This window comes from Sphaeroforma arctica (assembly GCF_001186125.1).
Source record: "Sphaeroforma arctica JP610 unplaced genomic scaffold supercont1.897, whole genome shotgun sequence".
Lineage (NCBI taxonomy): Eukaryota > Ichthyosporea > Ichthyophonida > Sphaeroforma > Sphaeroforma arctica.
The window spans coordinates 1-21,316 of record NW_014039661.1 but is presented as its reverse complement, the minus strand read 5'-3'; the positions used below and the strand labels follow the sequence as shown (position 1 = coordinate 21,316).

Here is a 21,316-nt window from a genome sequence, read left to right as displayed (position 1 = left end):
GGGGGGGGAACCGAAGTTCAATACCCTTAGAAGCAAGGTGAGTGGTGAGAATGTCACTTTGTAGGTCAGAATCTCCATCGGCAACGAGAGTGTCATTATGCACAAGGTCGGAGAGGGGCGACGATAGAGGCTGTAGCGCCTACCTTCGTGATATGGTGAGTAATTTCGTAGAGGTCCTCCCACTTAGGATTGGTATATGCAGATTCAAAAAGGAAATCGATGTCACGCCAATCAGTATAGAGGCCGGAACCGTCTGGGCTCGCGTAGTATCGAAGATGTGTATCACTTTTAGAAGCGCAGGCCGCCATTCAGTAGGATTGAGTTGCCAGGCATTAGTCTGAACAGACGGCTTAGGAGGGTAGGTGAGGGCAATGTTGTGACGTTTGGCCAGGCGGAGTGTGGCCATACGACTGAGGTGACCAGAGTTAGCGTGAAACTCGTCATAGGTCATGGTGGTGGTAGCGGATGCTGGAGTCGTAGATACTAATGAATATGGTGCGATGGACGCCACCGTAACGGGGTTGGGACTGGTGGGAAGGTAGGTGCGGCGGGTGTAATCGGAATGGGGGGATCGAAGGTAGTTGGGGTGGGGGGGGGGGGGGCGGGAGGGCGTTCATGGGGAGTGGTCAACGGTGGAGTAGTTGGTGCTGCCGGAGAGCGAATTGTGCAGACGGTATCTTGGGGGGTGTTGAATGCCGCCAGTTGATCAAAGGTAACATGATATCCTCCCCGAGAACGACGGATCGTGATTGAGTGGTTGCCTCTAGAAAGGATGCACTGGTTGATATCCTGTGGAAAGACGAGGGTGTGTCCATTGTCTTGGGATCATGTTCTGAGATACCAGTTGTTGAATTGGAGTGGGGCTGACGTAGGCGATACCCAAATTGAGGAGTGAACCTCGTTTAGTAATAATTGTGGAAGATTCATCGGCCAGTAATAAATAATATGAACCTTGTTCGACGTGTTACACGATTGCTTAATTTGTCATTTAAGTAGTTAACAGTTGCTCCGCCATCGATAGGTAATGTGTCTTGATACTTGGGTGTACATCGTTTGATAGTATGTATCTTAGATATGCGGGCGGTGGTGGTGGTATGTGGGGAGGTAGATTGGGGGTGGTTGGAGTAGGGAAAATTTGCTTTATTGCTTCTCTTGCTACATACAAGTGCCAAGTGGTTAAAGTGTGAGCAGTTGGTACAAGTTAGTGGTGTAGTGGTACATTCACGTGCAGTGTGAGTCTTAATACCACACTTGCCACATGCAACTGTACAGCGACCGCTATGATGTTTGTCAGACCAGCAGACATAGCACTGAAACTTACGGGGTGCTGGTGTTGTGGTGTTGGCAGTAAGGGCACCCAGGCACTTAGCTGCGATGGTACCATTCAATGTGAGAGGCGCCGGAGTGGTGGCGCGATTGACGCGAGGGGTGGTAATATTGTTGAGAATTTCCCATTTCTCAATATACAGGCACAAGCGTTGGATAGTGATTAGGGTCCGGGATGTGGTGAGACCAAGTATATAACCCTTTACTTGTTCCTGGTAGCTGTCAGGTAGGTCAGAAAGAGACAGATTCTGTTGAAATTCGGTAGAAAAACGGGTGCCCTGTTTATCAGCCTGGCAGAAGAGAACTTCACAACGATAGGCCCATTCACGGAGGGCTTCGTCATTGCGACGTTTAAACCGGCGAAGATAGGCATGGTTGATGTTCTTACGCTCTTTAGCAGAATTATGTTGAAATCGGCTAATGATGGTCTCCAAGAGTTTCCATGGATGGTTCAGAAACGTAGAGTTATCGGGGGAAGTGCCGAGTTCGGCGGAAAGCGATCGAAGTATAACCTGGGTTGCACGTTGCTATGTTCCAGATTCCTTGTGAGATGCGATAAAGGTATTGGTAGATGCTTCTGAATGGACAAGGTCATCATAAACAAGTAGCGGGCGGAGATCAATAATATACTCGGTGGCAGCAGCAAGGTAGATATCTGTTTTCCAGGTATTGAATGGATTACCAGAGACAGAAAGAATAGTCCAAGTCCAGCGGTGTGGAGAATCTTTAGTAGTGAGCATGATGTCGTGAGATGTGGACTTAGGGGGACTACTGGGGGGAAATAGGGGGACGAAAGTAGATCGCGCGAGGGGTTATGCCTCAGGGAATGGAGGCCGATATGGGGTATCAGGGGCACGGGGTGGGGTGGAATCATGGTGGTAGGTGGGGTGGCGGTCTTGGTCCGGAGTGGCGTATCCATCGTCGTCGTCGATGAGAAGCGTGGTGGAGTGGTGTTCACGCTCTAAGACAAAGTCTTCGTCCGTATTATAATAGCCCATAACCTATTGGAACGTATAAACTTTGGGAAAAGAACTGAGTAGTCTGTTTATTGGTATTATGCTACAATATAAGTAGTTCAGAAGACTAAGTGAAAATTGTGGGTGAAGAATAGTTCACATCGCCGTGAACCATAAAGTGATGAGTCATGAAGAAAAACCTAGTTTGTGTTAAAATTCCAGAGGACAAATTTGGCGTGGTCCGAAACCGAGAGACTCATGAAATCCTATCTTTAAGGAAAATACTCTTGATGTCCATAGTTATTGTATTAACCAATAACTTGCCCCTTATCAAGAATTACCGACTAGCCTTCATCAGACTGGCACATCTGGTTGGCTGAACGGAGGATAAACTAAGCAACGCTAACAGTCCTTAGAAACATATGTTCGGTTGAGCCATCTCGCTACCGAAGTATTCAGATATAAATAGATTTGGAAAGTAAATATAGTTCTATTAATAGAACTAGTCCAAATCTTATATTTGGTATTTTACTGGGGGCTTTTAATGGCCTTGTCCAAATATCTGATATGTAAAATGGAAAAGGTATTTAATTATTCAAACTGTTAAAAACTATTGAAGGAAAACTAAGTTTACGTACTTTTAAGAGTACGTTTATATTACAAGATTCTAATGTGGAGGCCCGGCTTTTACACAGCCCCCACCCAGCTTTGAGACCCAAGAAAAGCAAGTTGCTCACTCAAGCTGATTACGGGTCAAAAAAAGGGGAAAGGAAAACGGGTCGAAATCATTAAGTAGCATAACGTATAGTTAATGTTTCTCAGGCGGAGAAGTTAAGCGTTCTCGGTTGCCCTGTGAGTTTTGGACTTAGGTCCAGTAGGTCCATGGTGGTCGACTGGACGTTTCTTACGCTTCAATGTTTTTGGAACATACGAAGGATGAGCAGTAGAGCTCGGAATAAATGCTGTTGGCTAGTAAGTTTTAACTTCGGTGCCTTCAGATGATGGAAACATGCTATCTTTTTCAGCCTGTGACGTATGTAGGCGTTTACGCCATTTTCTGTTAAAGGCCTTTAAATAGTCCTTATTGTCAAAAGCGTCTGAAGTTATTTCAGCGATTGTACCGTATATAAAGCGTGTACGATAATATGTATATCCTCCTTTATCCGTTCTCCATGTTTTTTATCTTGGAATTCGGAGTGGACAAGGGGTGCAGTAGAATCATGTCTTCTTGCGAGGATATTCTCAGTAATCGGAATTCGACTAGTGTCTATATTTAGAGCACTAGAACCGTCAGGGTTATTAACCTCATAGGTTCCACTTTTGATGTCAGTTACAGAGATTACATATGGTCCTATCCATTTCGATGCTAGTACAGTAGCATCGGAATTACGTTGACGGATGTTAACTCTGTCTCCCACCTGATACTCTGCTATCTTCTTGGTAGCATTCCATCTATTTTGCCTTTTTATTAAGGCCACATTAAGTGTCTCTCGCAAGCAAGGATATACAACGTTGTGTATGCGTTGTACCTTCTCTAACCATGGCAACTCATGGTGATCAGGTTCGTCCTTTTTAAAGGGTATTTGTAACTCACTATGTCTGCCACGAAAATAGTGAGCGAGTGTAGTTCCTGTATCCGGATCAGCACACTCGTTCATCTGTGTTTGTACCAACTTAAGGTGGTACGGCCAATCATCTGCATCATCTGTTAATGCAGTACGCAAGAAGAACTTAAGTCTTCTATGGCGCGTTTCATTCGCGTCTTGCGTTTGCGGCTTATATGGCACACCTCTCTTATGGCATATGCCTGACATGAGTACTAGCGATTCCATTACGTCATCGCATAACACACTACCGTTATCAGTGCACATAATACCTGGCCATCCGTGGTCAGCAAAGACTTGGCAACATAATTCTGCTACGGTCTGCGTACTCTTGTCCTTTAAAGGATAGAGCAAGTTATACCGTGACGCGACATCAAAGAAGTGTCATACGTAACGGTCACCTGTGTGTTCGGACGTAGGCAGGTCAACCAGATCAATGATGACCCTTCGCCATGTAACATCTTCAGTCACACTCTTAAGCGGAGCAAACCCATGGCGCTTGATCTGATTGAGATCACAGTCTGTACATGACTGATATACTCTGCCAACTAAAGTTGCCAGTATAGGGTGCGCGATCTCATTTCGCTTTGCATCTTTAAGTGCGTCTACTACGTTCTGGTGCTTCAGCTTATGGTTTTGCGTCAGCCAAGTAAGAATGTTTTCATCATTCTGCTCCTCCAGAATAAAGGTAGGGTGTTGAGAATCCACTTGCGTGGTCTCTAAGTTTGTAGTGTTTCCAGACTCCTGTCCTGCTTTCGCATGAGTGTCATGAGTGCGCTCATGTGCGTTTGATACACCTGGCTTATTAAATAGTCGCATTATATGTGTATACGCTTCAGGATTGTCTTTCATTAGTCCCTTTAGAAATAGGGTTTGAAAGACCTCGGGCTTGGACTTTATGTTATTAAACAAAGTCCTAGCTAGAGACTGACGCTTCTAAACAGTAGTGTCATTAGTAGATTTTTTTCTTGTGCACAAACTTCAAGTGCTGTGTTGCCTTTGAACTGCATAACGTTCAATTGGGTAGAGAGTGGAATCTCTGATTCTTTGACCTTGTTAAGGAAGGTCTCAGAAGGGGTCCATTTGGTTGTTCCAATGGGACCTATACGACATATTATAGTATGTCTCTAGGGCGTCTTCTGGATGTCTCGGGTACCCTGATATAGGAAAGTATCTACTTCCCTATCTAAATATATTGGCTCGCATTGTATCATGTTTATTAATTTATTGAGCCATGGATCTTTACTCCGTAATGGGCAACACATTGTGATGGTAGCTTTATGTATATGAACATAATTTAATAGCTGGCCAATTGACTGCCATGGTGGATTAGCCCACGCATTATGTTTGGAGAGGTCTATTTGAAAGGCGTCTCTCAAAGGATGATTTAAAGTCCAGTAATTCGATAGTTGTGCATTATGATGTGCAGCAAACATATCTATGGTATGTGACCCAGATTAATTTTGATCCAATTCAAACCACCTGGGGTTACATTTCCAGTCCGTGGCTAGTAACTCTCGTACGGGTTTATTAAAGTCCGGTACGAAGCGTGATAACATATCCAGTAAGTGGTTATGTATCTCTGGTAAATGTTTGATGTCAAAATGAAACTTTGATATCGTATCATGCCATCGGCTCAATAATTGAGAGTCTAGCTTCATCTTCTTCATATACTGAAGGGATTTCTGATCACACATTAGCGTAAACGCTGTTCCGTATACGTAATCACGGAAGAGCTGCTACTGTGACAAGTAGCTCTTGCTTCACAGTTGAATAATTTAACTGTGATGCGTTCACTGCTCGGCTAAAGAATTGTATATACCTAGGCTTATTATCTATAACCTGGTACAATACTCCTCCGAGCGCGAAGTCTGGTGCATCCGTTGCTATTTCAAACGGCACGCCATCGACTGGTCTTTGTACTATAGGGGCTTGTTGGACTGTGTGCTTGAGCGCCTTAAATGCGTCATCACACTCTTTGGTCCACAAGTCTCCTAGTTTACCTTTTGGACATCTTAAGTGTCCAAAGGGTTTAAGATAATCAGCTAAGTGTGGTACTCCATCAGAGAAGAAGTTTACATATCCACACACACTATTTACATCTCTTTCTGTAGTTGTTGTTCGCCAATCTAACAGGTGTTCCACCTTACCTAGGTCGATTTTATACCTTCCCCCGATATGCGATAGCCTAAGAGCTGTATTTCGCTCATGGCGAAGTGACAATTCTTCTCGTTAATCTTGAAGTTTCGTTCGTTGAGTCGCTGAAGGACTCTTCTGACTAATGCGGCGTGTTCGCCCTTAGTTTTCGAAATGATGACTATGTCATCTATGTAGACTTGCACATTAGGTATGTCTGCAAACATTTCTTACATTACTTTTTGGAAGAATGCTGGTAAAGAGTGTAACCCGAAAGGTGCTCCTCTAAACCGGTATGGTTTACCTTTCCAAGTTAAACTGAAGTACTTACGATGGGGTTTATAAATTTGCAGTTGATGATACCTCTGTGTCAGGTCTATGGTTGTAAACACCGTAGCATCTTCCATTCGTTTCAGTAACTCGTTTATACGAGGGAAATAAAAACTATGAGTCGGCAATAATTTATTTATTGGACTCATGTCTAGACATACTCTGACTTCCTTTAATGTTCCGTCAAAGTTGTGTTGATCAACTGCCAGTAGTGCTAAGTTTACTGGCGTTTGTTGGTAATTGATTTCGATTACCCCATCGACTATCCATTTCTCAACTTGTTCATTCACTACAGCCTCATGTCTCCAAGAAACATAGTTTCTTGAAGAGCATTTGAGCTTAGCAAAATCTACCTTGGTTAAGTCAAGGCTGACGTATCTGTCGTTAAAGCGGAATTTCGCCCAGTCAGTTATTTTTATCTTCTTATTTACTAATATAAGATCCATTATCTTATCAAAGCCAGGAATTAATTCCTTGACTGTGTCCGATGGTGGTGTATATGGTTTCAGATGATTATCGTCTGATTGATCCTTTAATGGATCTATGTTGTTAGGTAAGCCAGTTACGGTTATCCCTAACGTGAGCAAATCGCTCATTCCGACTATAATGTCATGCTTCTGTGACATCTTAACGATAACAGCTTGAGTAGTGATATTTCTATCATCGGCCGGGGAGATTTTAACATCTGTGGTATCACACTTAGGAGTTTATCATCTGCTAAAATAAGGTGAGTGGTTTGAGTTCGCCTTTCAATGTCTTTCATTAATGCAAAGCGGTCGGATATACATGAAATTTCTGAACCAGGATCAATCAATGCAAGGACTTTATTTCAGTTGCAATATACAGAGATTATTACACGCTCATCTAAGGAGTCGTTGTATTTTCTTTGCAACGATTGTACCTGGTAGCACTTTCACTCCAACTTACTGTCGGGCTTCTTGTCACAAGACTTGGCATGATAACCATTGGTCTTTTCACACTTGTCACACTTCGTAAGGAAGTGTGTACAGTTGAGTGCATGTCTTCCATTCCAATAACCGTTAGGGGTTGATTGGTACATGTCATACCCACACTGCGCGTCGGCGCATTTCTTAGCTTCCATATATGAAGGTTCCTTGTCCTTCGTCTCCGCGCGTACCCCCTTATTGGGTCGTGTTGACTGAGTAGAGTCGCGAGTGCGTGTCTGGTTCGGACGGGTCTGATGAGGCATATCATCCGACGTCTGTCGTGAGAGATATCCTTGATCAGGGAGTTCACGCGATTTCTTATTTACCGCCTTTCCTCGTTACTCGGTGAGCGGGGTAAAGGGTGGATACAGTATCGTAAAACTGTTCCCACGTAAGTCGGGATAGATAAAACTTTGTTTCATGTCCCATGTCTCGAGCCTCAGTTGCGTACTTACGTCGCAACTCGGTGTTCATATTTTCACGGTCGTTGTTCCCTATGTTCTTACAGAAAACATGCATTGTCAGGAACTCGTACCATCGCTGAGCCTTGTCCTTTGTTATATCTGGACGTTTAAGGTAAGCATAGAGTTCCAGAATGTAGCTCTGAATAGGAGTATTTTCAACTGGTTCAGTTAAGATTGAACTCAGTCCTGGACTGCGCATGTCCTTGCTTAATGAGGATGTGACTAACCAACACACAGCGTCACAGGCGTCTAGCTCGTGTTGGTGGCGCTGCAGGATCAAGTAACTTGTTCCTGTTGGGTCGAATGACTGCATTCATGCAGAAATCCACTGCTGGGGAGCGATATCGATCGTCTCCAGCATAACCGTAAGCGCATTTAGCGTATGGGTTAGCGTGTCGAGGTCGTGATTATTAATAAACTCGACCTGCTTGCTGCTAGCATCCCAGTTCGACTTAAGTCGACTGATCTGCCCCTTGTACTTCTGGTTATCCCGGTGGTCTTGTCCACGTTGGGCCTGAAGTAGTTGGTCGATGCGCTTCTGTTGATTCGCGATCCTATTAGCATAATATGTTATGTCTGCTTCATTCTTCTGGTCATGAGCAATGTCCATTTTGATCATGTAGTCGTCGACCGAGTTTTTAAGTTCCGTCACTTCATCAGAATGGAAATCCTCTGCGGGTTGATGCAAAGCAGTTCGATCGAAGCGATTAAACTTGACTTCGTTAATTCGCTTACGCGGGGGTTTATTGCCCCGTGTAAAGTCCATGGTAGAGACCTTTCGGTGCACTGTTCCTTGGATAGTCGTTGGTATTATTATCTTGAGTGATTCATGCGTCTGGATGACATACCCAGTTTTAACTGGTCTCTGACGTGAACGGTCTCCCCAGTTGGGTAAAGGTGGTGGAGTCCTTTTACCTGCCTCTGGGTCTATAATACCCTCAATAACAGGTGACTCATGGCCGGGCGAAGGAACAGGAGTGTAAAATACCTGGACTTCGGGTGGTAGTTCCTCGTAAGGTATAGATATGCTGGGCGCATCTGGGTCAACTGCCACAGGTTTTGCAATCAAATCCTTACGCTTTTCGGGCGTCATTGACTGCTGACGTTCCGTCCACTGCTGTAGATCTTTAGTAGTGTCTGGAGAAACATGCTCGCGTAAGCGCTTTGCTTGTTTTTCCGTTCCATACATTCGATCTACATGTTCAACAGACAAGCCTTTCATAAAAGCGGCTAACTGATTCTAAAGATCAGTGTTTTCAGTTGTTAACCTACTTATGCTCGTTAGCTCAGTGGTCTCGGACGTAGATTCGGGTTTGCCACTTGAGCTTGCCTCCTCTTCTGGTTCCGGTGTAGGTACCTTCTGAGACTCGTCTTTGTCCCCTATAATTGGGGACTTTTCTTTCTGAGTTTCATCAGAAGGATTAGATGGGGCGTCTTGAGATGTGTCCCTTGTCTCACTTCTTGGCTTCCGAAATGCGAGCTTCTAAGTTGAGGCAATAGTTGGCCCTCGGGCTCTTTCTGCAAGGGTAGTCTCCGTAATCGGAGTGGCTGCATCCTTATCCGAAGCATTGTCCAGACTGTTATTGCCAGAGACAAGTGCTTCGGCTACGGTGCGGTTAAACGCATCGGCAGCAGCGGCGGCACTTGCAGCTTCTCTCTCCATCTTCTTACGTTCGGCCTTGCGTTTCTTTGCAGGTGTATTGTCTTTCTTAGTCATAATACTTAACTTAAATGACTGCGTTTAGGAAAAAAATTGAGGTAGTTATCTACCTTTACGTTTAAGTAGTCTAAGTAGTTAATACCTTTGCTAACTTTAAAATGTGTAAGTTCCGGTCTATCAAGGCGATATTAACGCCTTAGAGTAATTAAACGCTTAGATTAGGTCTAAGTATAATAAAATTTCAAAGTAAATAATTGAAGTGAGTCTTTTAATAAATTAAGGTAAGCCTCGTGAAGACAGCAATACTCTGAGGGATTGTGAGGCTGAGACATTGCCAATATATATATACCTCTCAGTACTGTTTTCGCCGAAGGGATTTTATTTAGTGTTTCGTCGTCGCTCTAGTAGAAACTATGATATGTTTCGTTGGGGCGAATCCGAGAGACTCATAAAATCCTATCTTTAGAAAAAAAATAGAAAAAAAAAACTCTCGAAGTCCATAGTTATTGTACTAACCAATAACTTGCCACTTATCAAGAATTACCGACTAGCCTGCATCAGACTGGCACATCTGGTTGGCTGAACAGAGGATAAACTAAGCAACGCTAATAGTCCTTAGAAACCTATGTTCGGTTGAGCCATCTCGCTACCGAAGTATTCAGATATAAATAGATTTGGAAAGTAAATATAGTTCTATTAATAGAACTAGTCCAAATCTTATATTTGGTATTTTACTGGGGGCTTTTAATGGCCTTGTCCAAATATCTGATATGTAAAATGGAAAAGGTGGTCGGCCTCACAATCATTTAAATTTACTTAACTGAACAAATTGGATTGTCTTTATATATTCATATATATATATATATATATATATATAATAAAACTGTTAAAACCCATTTAGGGAAAACTAAGTTTACGTACTTTTAAGTGTCCGTTTATATTACAAGATTCTAATGTGGGGGCCCGGCTTTTACACAGGTACCTCGCTACGCAGGCCCTGAAGGCGGCGGCGTTGATAATGACTGGCGGCAAGTGAATTTCCTTCCCGAGTAAGCCTATGGCAACCCCATATGGAACGACATCTACGAAATGACCCACGCTGTTACTAAGGTCGGGGCAACCACGGCCATCGTCATTCCCCTCCGACCATGCGCCAAATGGTGGACGGCGGTCAGCTCACGTTTTCAATCAGACCCCTTCATCATACGTAACACGTACTCTCCCTTTCTCCGACACGGAACTACTGTTGTCGGCCGTCCGTCTTGGCTCTACACGATCGTAGCTCTTATCGGTCCCCTTCATACTGCTGTTCGCGACTCCAGTGCACTTACAGCGGCCATTATGCTGCCCGGGCCAACCCCAAGTTCGAAAAACATTGTCCCACCTGCATCGAAGCTAAGGCCTGTTTTGCCAACTTTATAAAACTCTGAGGAAACTATTGTTTTTGGAATTATGGACTGTATTTCGGATAGTTTCTTTTCCAGTACTGTATTGAAATTTTTATAGCCAGTCCAACAAATTATGGCTGTAGGGCAGCCCAGAATTTCCTCAAAAAGTCTATTGTCCAGTTGACAAACGCCATACATAAAAATGTGACATACTGTAATTTCAAAAGTGCGCTAAAAAAAAGCCAGAGTAGATTTTAAAATAGAACAGTCTATTTCTCTTATCCAAGTGAAAACGTTGTCTGACCCTCGTTTTCACTTATTAGAGGAAAATTTCGGATTTCGAATTTTGAGTAGAATTTCTTGGAGGTGCAGTCTTGTAATTTGAACTTGCCAAAAGGGACAATCTGAACGAATATCAAGTTTCAAATTGTCCTGAAAATTTTCCAGAATTTCAAATACATTTCATAATTTCAGCACGAGGATATGAAATACACAATTTAGTTGCCGGAGTAAGGTGTTTTACTCGATCCAAAAGGCTATTTTCACAATTTCAGAAAGTTGGCAAAACCAGCCTAAAATGCACGCGAAGGGAGTAGCCCGTGAGTCAACAGATACTATCTATGGCCCTGGCGAAAAGCTGCACATCGACCTTCAGGGTCCCATCCCCCATGATCGCGATGGCAATATTTATGCATTAAACATGGTCGACGCTGTATCTACATTCGGCATCCACAAAAACCTGCCCAACAAAATGTCGTTGGAACAGCAGGTGGGCGAACTTCTAACACACATACCGAGGCACTGGAAACCCCACACCCTCACGTCCGATGGAAACTTTGCTCTCCAGAGCGAGAACCTTCGCAATCATCTTACCTCGCAGAATATGGCACTCCGTGTTACGCCACCAAACACCCCCCAAATGAACGCAGCGGTCGAACGCCAACACTCTACCCTCAATACCTTGGTTTGATGCCTCTTACTTGATGCTGGTATGCCCCTTGTTCTCTGGGGCTTCGCCAAAACATTCGCTGACACCCTTCGGAATCGTACCCCTCCCAAGAATGCCAAACTGTTCACTCCGCATCGTATATGGCATAGACAATCGGCCGCTACGTACCCTCATACGCGTTCTGGTTGTGTCGTTGCATTTAAAATATACAAAGGCTTCAACTACATACCCCAAACACAAGTATGCCCCGCCATGTGGCTTTGGGTTCTCCGCGGCCAGGTCCTAAATGGCACCGATTACACGTTCACAATTCAGAGTTTTTCGACCCAGATGATTATCCATAGCCATGACGTCCAAATTTTTACAAAGGAACGCCCCCAATGCCACACGAGATTCTACCCCATCTATATGGGAAATTCCCAGCGACTGGGCAACAGCTAGTCATCACATCGCCGTCGAGATTCGTTATATTTCCCCAATTCCTCCGGTCCCCACCACCATACCACTACCTCGGCCCTCCCTTCAACACCTGCGCCCGGACAACCACCTCCCACTCCAATTCCTCCAGACCCCACCCCTATACCACTCCTTGCTGTCGTGCCTCCTCTCCCTGACCCTCTCCCACTCCCCACCCCCACCATTCCTCCCCTACCAACTCCCATACCACTCTCGACAATTCCCTCACCGCCTACTTCAATCCCTCTCACTCACTCCACCGGTATAGCCGACCCCCCCACACACCTACCTCTAACTTCGTTCCGTCCCCTATGCCACTTCTCTTCAGTGTAGCCCCCCTGATTCCTCACTACGATGCGCTGACCCGCATTTTACACTATCTCGTCACTATTAAAACATTTGCTCTACGCTACACATCCGCCCCCGATAAGCTCGACATCAGCCATCACCTCACAACGTATACCGATTCATACTGGGGCTCTTGCCCACTCACCCGGAAATCACATACTGGCACCCTCATCACTCTGAACAACACGCCCGTCCACTGGCGAAGTCAAAAAAAAAAAGGACTGTCAGTATAAGTTCCACAGAGGCCGAATATATTGCGGCATCTGAGGCCACGCGTGATATTGCATGGGTCCGTAATATACTCAATGCTTGCGGGCACACAGTTCTCCATCCGACTCATCTCCATGTCGACAATCAATTGGCTATTGAAGTCGCTTTTGGTACGGGCACCGCCAAAGGCCTCAAACACATCGAGGTCCGAGCCCACTACATACGCGACTGTGCCCACCAGGGCATCATTAACAATAGCTACATCTCTACGCACGAGAACCCCGCTGACCTTCTTACCAAGTGTCTCCACGAGTATTTTACACAACAAATACTTTCCCCTCAAGATTTCCACTTCCCGATAACACGAAAATCATTACTGGGACAGGTTAAACCTGACTATCTGGGTTTAAACCCTAAACTAGGTTTTTCGGTTACTGAGCATAATCACATGTGGTCAATAATCGTGAACACAATTTTTACTCCGTTTATTATCCTACAAATATACAACTATATTCAATAGTAAACTTAATCAATTATGTTGACAGTTTCTAGTTCCAATAGCACTCGTCAGTGCAAAAGGGCGAGACTTTTAAAAAGATGATTAAAGTCTGTTCAATATTCAGAAATCAGAAGGCTACACGGCCCTCTGGATAGTGGATAGTGTTGCGGTCAAAGCCAAGTGGGGGCAAATGGCAATTTTCCTGACACAGGCCCGGTGACTCTTGGTACAAAGCTCTATGGGTCGTTTGTGCCTCATCGATTTGTTGGTGAAGACTTTATTTTCGTTAATGTACCAGGTTTTATTGGTGAATGGCTCTATATAGTGTGTACAGATGAATCGTATTGGTGGGATACCAATCGTCACTTATTCTGGCAATCAGTGACGAGCAATCCTTAGGATACGACGCATTGAACTTTGTGTGAGCCTGGTTATTAATCGCAGCTTCGAGCGTATTGTGTGTTTATTGAAATGCTGAGAATGCGGGCGAGCACTCTGTATATTCTTACTCAGAGGCGAGCAACCCTGTGACTTACCGCGCATTGAACTTTGCGTGAGCACTTGAGAGTCGGTGAGCAGCTGCAGCTTCGAGCGTGTTGCATAGTCGCCCTGAGTGGTGTTGAGTTGGATAACATTATTTCGTAGAAATCGGAATATGTAGAGCATTATCACGTAGGAGGCGGAACATGTACAACGTTATTACGCAAGAGTCGGAATAGATTACCGCTCATTTTTTATATAGTAATTTAGTATCTGAATTTTGGTTTGTACCGAACATTATGTTTTGGCATGTGCTGTATTTTATTGTCATTTTGTATAATAAATTTGACTATTAATCTTATCAGACCATCTATACATAGGTATATAGGTGTGCATGCTCCTTCATACTACATTATGCATCATAAGACACGATGGGGGTGCTAGGGTTGTCGTCGTTATTGTCGCCCTTATTCATGCGTTTGCAAAACGGTAGACATCGTGATGGATAATAAATTTTAACCGTTTCTACTTGATGCATGGGCTTCAATACAATGTCGTACGGGTTTGGAACACTCAAACAATTGTTCATTGTCTTTGATGGCTACCGAGTGAGAGACAAACTCGCAAACGAAAGCGAGAAGCTAGAAGGAATTTGGCAATGCAATCTATCGACGACTATATTAAGGTATATAATACTTATTACGTGATCGTTTATTGGTCTCACTACATTATTATGTGGTTAATATTAATCAATACTATATATTATTGCTTCTGCAGTGGAAGCATAAGGACAAAACTTTCGATGAAAAGAAGCAGTGTAAAGCAGCCGTAGCTTATTATAATATTGCATATGCAGAACATTTGATGTTGTTGTGTCGTGATAAGGATATTGAATTCATGGTAGCCCCAATGGAAGCGGAGCAGCAACTGCTTGCTCTCCAAATTAAAAACCCCGTTGACTATATACTATTATATGATACAGGATATTTTGTTCTCGGCTGTGATAAGATCATTTGTGATGTTGAGTGGAGATCTGGTGCAGTAATTGTATTCTAACGTCGCAAAGCTAGAACTTCACGCATAAGAGATGTACTTCTCGCATTCGAGAATGTTGACCCAGAACAACAACTCAAAGCAGAGTGTAAGCTCATTTTGAAGGCTGTAATAGCGTACGGTTTTGATAGAGTCTTGCTTCGTCTTGCCCGCTTCACCACTAAGAATGTTATACTGGAGTTTCTTGCGCAGAATTTATATACCTTAATGTGTATACTCAAGCGTTTATCATGGGATGCTATTAAGGATACATGTAAAAACCTGAAGTTCATAGATTATTGTGATGCTAAGGATCGATATGTAGTATCTAACGCAGTCATCAAAACTTATTTGGGGGGATCTGCCCATGTGATACTTTGCGCCAAGCTAAAGAACAAGAAAAACGAGACGTGATAAATCTGCAATACGTTTGTGCGCCGCTAAGGGATGATTCAAATCGCAAACACCGACAACTAGTGTACGTCAAATCGCAAGTCAGTACAGTAGGTCCTACAGACATGAAAAGATGGCCGTGATGCGCGTGCTATTGGCTGATAAGAACAATACTACAGAAGCTTTGTACATTATTTCAATCGAGGAGTGTAATTGTTTACTGCCATTAGCTAGAATAAAGAAGATGACTACCGACGAGGGCGAAGGGCAAGACCAAAACATTGAAGGTCAGCCCTTGTCACAATCACACCAAATGTGTAAACATCCGAGCAACGTTGGAGCGTATCTGCGGAATGGTGCATGTAGGTGGTCGACAAGACCGAAGACTAGAAAGTTCAACGCCAATCAACATTCGATTGTTATAGCACAGCAGTTCTTAGATAAGAGTAAGAATTACATATGTACTATTACACGCGCCAAATTCAATCCACTGGGAAGGAATCATATAAAAACTCGGAAGACCCCGATGGGAGATGGGGAACGAGAGTTGTACAAGACATACCGCACAGCAAAACTCAGCACTTACAAGGATAAGAAGAAGGAGAGGAATCTCAAGATAAACAGGTTTTGACAGGAGATTCTGTACCTATTGTAAAAGTCAGACTTTCCAGGCTGACTATCGATGTTAATAAGTTAACGTAAAAGAAAATACGATTTCAAAGTAAATTTGCACAATGTAATCTAAGATTAACTTCAGCCCTTGGTAATGAGCTACAGAATAGGTGACCTTAGACTGAGACTATTGTTTATATGCTCCGCTCTAATCACTCACTACTTCGGTCTAGATTTATTCGGTGTCAGTAACTAAGATCAGATTTCATTTCATTGGATGCACGATATTTCATTCTCTTATCGTTTCACGCTTCGAAACTATCCTCCAATCGCAATTACTATTAAAATATCTCTAAGTCCAACTTAAGAAGAAATAAAAATTAATCAAAAAACAACAAGTTAGTGCAGTTAAATGTCTGCACCTATACCCCATCACTTGGTACCTAGCTCTCCATCTCATTGAAGGCATGGACGGGCACATCTAGTTGGCTTGCTAGAGGGTATCATTTTCATGCCCCATTTCTCAGTGGGCTATCTCGCGTTGAGAGTACTCGGAAATATAACATGTGTCAACAAGTGTCAATTAACCTGAGACCCTTCAGAAATTATATCCCAATATTCTGGTGGAATACATGTCGTTAAAGAAAAATTACCAAAGAAATATCAACAGAGTCTCCGTCCTCTGTTGTATACAATTATAATTTCAAATATCTATTTAATATTAGATTATTTGTTTTGTTTTACTGCATATCAAGATATCTATAACTAATCGATTAGATTATTTGGTTAATTTGCAGTTCCAAATATCTACAATTGCGTTTCAACGTATACCAGGTTTTATAACCGTATTGCGTTTCAACATTCGTACGTTTATAAAATACGTTTAACATGTGCTTCTACTATAGGAACCACTAATGAGTATGATTACTAACATTGTTTTTTTTATTGATGTCTTGAGGGGATTCACTAAACACTACCCCGTGGGCATGTAGATTTCACTAATCACTCCCCTACCACTACGGCAGTATATTTTCATGGCGATCACTTAGTAGACATATCCATAAAACCTACCATTTTTTTTTAGGGGTAGTGATTAGTAAAATTCAGCTTTTGAATATAGTAAACAGTGGATTTCGAGGGGCGGGTATAATAAGCCTGTTATAGAGTTCATATACAAGCTATTCACATGCGAATTAATTTACTTCTTTATTCTGTAGTGCTTACGTACACCGTAACTACTTTCCGGCAACGGGTACGCACTGACGAGAGCGGTCACTTTGTGATTTGCCAAGTATTTTCGGAGTTCTTACGATGTACAAGTCTGGGCAGTGTGATATTTCGCAGAACAAATTTTGCATATTCGTGGTTTTCCTTTGTGCTTGTATTCACGTCGATTACTGGCATGTCGACCCTTTTTACGTTCTCGATGACCAGGATTGTTTGGAGGAGATACCTGACATAATTTGCTCTCGATATCGAGTTCATTTGAAATTTGAAGAGTCTCCGAATACTGCTTCAAGTATGTCTTGACATGAAATACAGGGCTGTACTTAAAAGATTTAAAGCAATGGTGGGAATATAGTGGGATTTGTTTAGCAGTGAGCTAGCATTGAGCTATTGAGTATCGGTGTTCAAGCTTACATACATTCATTGGATCGGATCTTATATATACATATAGGTGAAACCAGTAAAATCGAGTGACTTACAACAGACCATTTCTCATTTTGTAGGTTGTACTTTTCTTTGAATTTATCATACCCCCAGGAGTTGTCCAATGCTAGTGTCATCAGAGTTTTGCCTCTGTGTACACATAGCATTCCCAACGCTTCTCGACGTATGCATGCGCAAACCGATATATCTAGAGTGAATGAAATAAACTGTCCATTAATGTCAATTCTGCCTACAGTAATGTAAATCTGTCTGGCTATTAACGTGCTTGACAACGCAAAACAAAACAAAAACATTTGTATCTACCATTAGACTTCAACGTTACCAAATACTGACCAGGTACGGGTTCGTCTCTCAAGTCTTGAACAGTTGCCATGACACAGTCCTTTGAAGCTATAGTAATTCCCTGCAGAATAGTCATCAGTGGTAATTCGAGAGTTCGGAATAGAGTTTATTAATGGGATAATTATCTCTTTAAGAGATGGCACGTACCTTTAGTCAGCAGTACTTCGATCTTTGAACCAGTCAACTTCTGTATGTATTGTATGTGTTGTAGTACGGGTTCGGTCAGTGTATGACCGAGTGTGTGTAGGCTAAAAGACTCAATTTGTCGACAACAGAACTTATCAGTAATGTACGGCAAGGGGTAGTGGATAGTGAAGTACCTTTAAAATCTTTAATAAAGTTATGCACTACATTATGTCTGCACTACATTATGTCTGCACAATATCACATCCGTATTGTCCTTGTCGTCAATAAAGTTGAAATAATTCATCAGTTCGGTGTCTGCGGCTTCTTGCTGTTCTAACTAAGACCCTTTTGTTTTGTTTTAGTCCTTTGTCGTCCACCAATCGGTGATTAGTAGCTTTAGATTGACGAGACCTCTTGCAACCTGGGCTTCGTAATCCACGGAATCAATTTTGGGTTACACTTTATTCATTCACCAGATCCACGGTAACTACGGAGTCCCTCTATGGTCCTACAATGTTGATACTCTCTTAGGCAAAATCCCTGACACTTTCACTTCTTTTGGCATCAAAGGCAAACTGACTTTGCTGACGGTGTACATACAAGCATACCCAGTTTTTCAAGCTCATAGCGGTCGGTCAGACCTTTATCGTAAATAGGTACCATTGAAGTAGAGCCATCACCGGCGATCATTTTGGGTCCATAGTTTTCATTGTATGTGGCTGATCCGGGGTATGCACTAATGATGTGACAAGTGCCGCCATTACTCACAACATTATGTTTATATGTTGGATAATTCTTATATTCACTGTAATACACAGACTGCGTGTCGACGTCACACCCAGGTCTCTCAGCTGGTAGTTCGACCGCATCACCTATCATTATTCCTATACCATCCTGTATCTGCAATGCTGACCTTGTACACTCAGGTGTAAACTGAGCGTACCGTTCAGCAGTATGAAATGGCTGACGACTTTGGAATATAAGACTCAAAGCTGATATGTAGATTAGTTTAGCGGTGTCATCTGTTATCCTAAAATGTGCGCCTAATGAGTCAAGATTGTCTCGACTATTTCAAAATGCGCACATAAATATGATGGACTTATGCTATTTACTCAATTTAAAATTTCTTCCTTGTTGTGATATACCTACATCGCTATCACCACTGCTATCAGGGTCTACACACTCTTCCTTCCCATCGTTCTCTGCATTTAGTTGCGCTTGACAGTCTTTCCTAGCCCTGTGTGATCATTGTGTCAGTTGGTCTAATCGGTTGTTGTAGTTTAACCAACTTAAAAGCAACGATACACAAGTAAGGTCTGGTTCACCAGTTTACTCTAAGCAAAACGATGATTTTTTATGAAATATTCACCGGGATCTACTGTATTTGATATAGGTGTGATATCGTCTGCTGATTGTGCCTGGCTGTGTTGTACGTTTGCATGGGTGCCTTGAATAGGCGTTAATACGTCGTTGAGTTGCACAGTAGTTAGACAAAAACCTTGCCTATTTAGATCTGGACTAAACTGACTTCCCATAGAATTTAGCACTCTACGTTCTTCCGGAGATGTGTGTGGGGTAGCTGATGAGCTACCTTCGGAAAAGATGCGCGTAGAGAATTTTCGTTTGATGTTGTTTATGGCTTTAGTATAGTTTCATGTGCGAGACGTACCCGCTGTGTTGCGTTGCTATTAATCATAGATGCATGAAAGTAATACCTATGTATACATATAGTTTGTCTTTTATCATCAGCCGCACGTGCGCGTACACGTAGCCGCACGTGCGCGTACACGTCGGGACAATTTTGTCCTCTCCCCACTATTGTGCACCAAGATGACACACTGATGCACTTTACTGCTCTATCTTTTGTCCTCTCCCCACTGTTGTGTACCAAGACGACAAAACTGCTCTATCTGCATCGCTTGGCAGAAACACACCATCGACACTTGAGATATCATCACCACAGACACTTTGTATATTGTGCACTTATCTCTTCTCTTACTGTGGACACTCTATTCAACTGATAGTCCCATTTTTATTGTAGTTCTCTATGTGGTAGTGCAGGGACTGGATATAAATTTGGGTGCATTTGAGCACCATTTTGTGTTTATGCTTCATGTGTAGGTCGGTGGTACGGAAATGCTTTGCGTTGATGAGCGCGTTGTATTTTTTTCCACTCATGTCTCTAGTGGCTAGAGCTGATGTGATTTGTTTCTCTGCTAGAGAGGGATTCAAACAGCCATTTACGAGCTCTAATATCTACATTGCCCCGTCGATCTTGACCTTTCGGCAACGATATCTTGCAATTATTTCTGTTCAGACAAGCGAATGTGAGTTTGCAGAACATGACAGCGGATTTTTTTTTTGGAGTTTACTTACCGATGACAATTGATATGAGGTGTAGGAACTAGGCGGCCCTGAACTAACTGAACAGCAAATAAATGTACGCGGCTCTCGACGTTTATATACCATATATGATATGTACAAAGGGTATGTTTGTCTATGTCTATGAGGAATATGCAATACTTCGGCGTTGTAGGAAATGTTTATGTATGCACACGGGCTAGTACTTAGGTGTATGCGAAATATTCATTCTGTTCTGATAGTGGAACTAACACCTGGACAGGTAGCAATTAGCAAAAGGGGGGAAATATCATGTGGAACATAAGTCAAAATTACAGATGCTTCCGGCAGCACCCGAAGGTTTCTTAATCAAAATGCACGCGTGAGAATTATGCTTCTTGTGGGTCACCGTCTTTTTTTATTGCAAGTACCTTTGCGACTATAAAGTTTTGCCGAGGTATGCCAACCGCAGAGTATACAGAGACGACAGAAGCTGTAAACATTAACTTTAAAAATAATGTGTGAGAATTACAAAATTTAAGAAACATATGTGAGAATTATACTTGATTCCTGATAGATCTATCAATAAAGGTACAAATATTCATAAGCGCTTGAATTTTAATTCAAAATACAAGATTCAATAGATACGAAGATATACGAGATCAATCACCCTACAAAATGCTACAGTGCGCATTGTAGACCCACATTAATTTAGGTAGCTTTTTTTAAAAGATTTTATATATCCTTTTTCGGCACTTCAGTTTGTAGTCCTGAAGGTTGGTTGACATTACCAGGAACCAATATATGTCGATTTTGCGATTAATTTATCTGTGATATGATGGTAGCATCAGCTTGGAAGGTGTCACTTCATTGGTGCTACCAGGCTTTAAAACTTGATGGTTTGTAAATATAGTGTATATGGTTGAGATGCTGACGCCGACTCGTATGATTGTAGACGATACACTTGTTCATTCTGATATACGTGTTGAACAGGATATGTATTTTGATATGCTAGTACCAAGAAGGCTGCACAGATGTTGGACCAAT

General features: G+C 42.6%; 5 protein-coding genes across 5 annotated transcripts; 1 reads left to right on the top strand and 4 right to left on the bottom strand.

The window, feature by feature from the left end:
* Positions 1 to 139: 139 nt before the first annotated feature.
* SARC_09152 (hypothetical protein) lies at positions 140 to 451 on the bottom strand (the record flags this gene model as incomplete). The annotated part of the gene is made up of 1 exon (XM_014296845.1): positions 140 to 451. The coding sequence occupies one exon, from the start codon at positions 449 to 451 to the stop codon at positions 140 to 142; it is 312 nt and encodes a 103-aa protein (XP_014152320.1).
* A 1,687-nt stretch (positions 452 to 2,138) lies between these two features.
* On the bottom strand, positions 2,139 to 2,324 carry SARC_09151 (hypothetical protein; the record flags this gene model as incomplete). Its single annotated transcript, XM_014296844.1, has 1 exon — positions 2,139 to 2,324. One exon carries the CDS (start codon positions 2,322 to 2,324, stop codon positions 2,139 to 2,141), a length of 186 nt encoding a protein of 61 aa, XP_014152319.1.
* A 5,752-nt stretch (positions 2,325 to 8,076) lies between these two features.
* SARC_09150 (hypothetical protein) lies at positions 8,077 to 8,952 on the bottom strand (the record flags this gene model as incomplete). Its single annotated transcript, XM_014296843.1, has 1 exon — positions 8,077 to 8,952. The coding sequence occupies one exon, from the start codon at positions 8,950 to 8,952 to the stop codon at positions 8,077 to 8,079; it is 876 nt and encodes a 291-aa protein (XP_014152318.1).
* Positions 8,953 to 11,787: 2,835 nt separating this feature from the next.
* On the bottom strand, positions 11,788 to 12,422 carry SARC_09149 (hypothetical protein; the record flags this gene model as incomplete). The annotated part of the gene is made up of 2 exons (XM_014296842.1): positions 11,788 to 12,042; positions 12,264 to 12,422. The coding sequence occupies 2 exons, from the start codon at positions 12,420 to 12,422 to the stop codon at positions 11,788 to 11,790; spliced, it is 414 nt and encodes a 137-aa protein (XP_014152317.1).
* A 2,889-nt stretch (positions 12,423 to 15,311) lies between these two features.
* Positions 15,312 to 15,809, top strand: SARC_09148 (hypothetical protein; the record flags this gene model as incomplete). The annotated part of the gene is made up of 1 exon (XM_014296841.1): positions 15,312 to 15,809. One exon carries the CDS (start codon positions 15,312 to 15,314, stop codon positions 15,807 to 15,809), a length of 498 nt encoding a protein of 165 aa, XP_014152316.1.
* Positions 15,810 to 21,316: the final 5,507 nt, after the last annotated feature.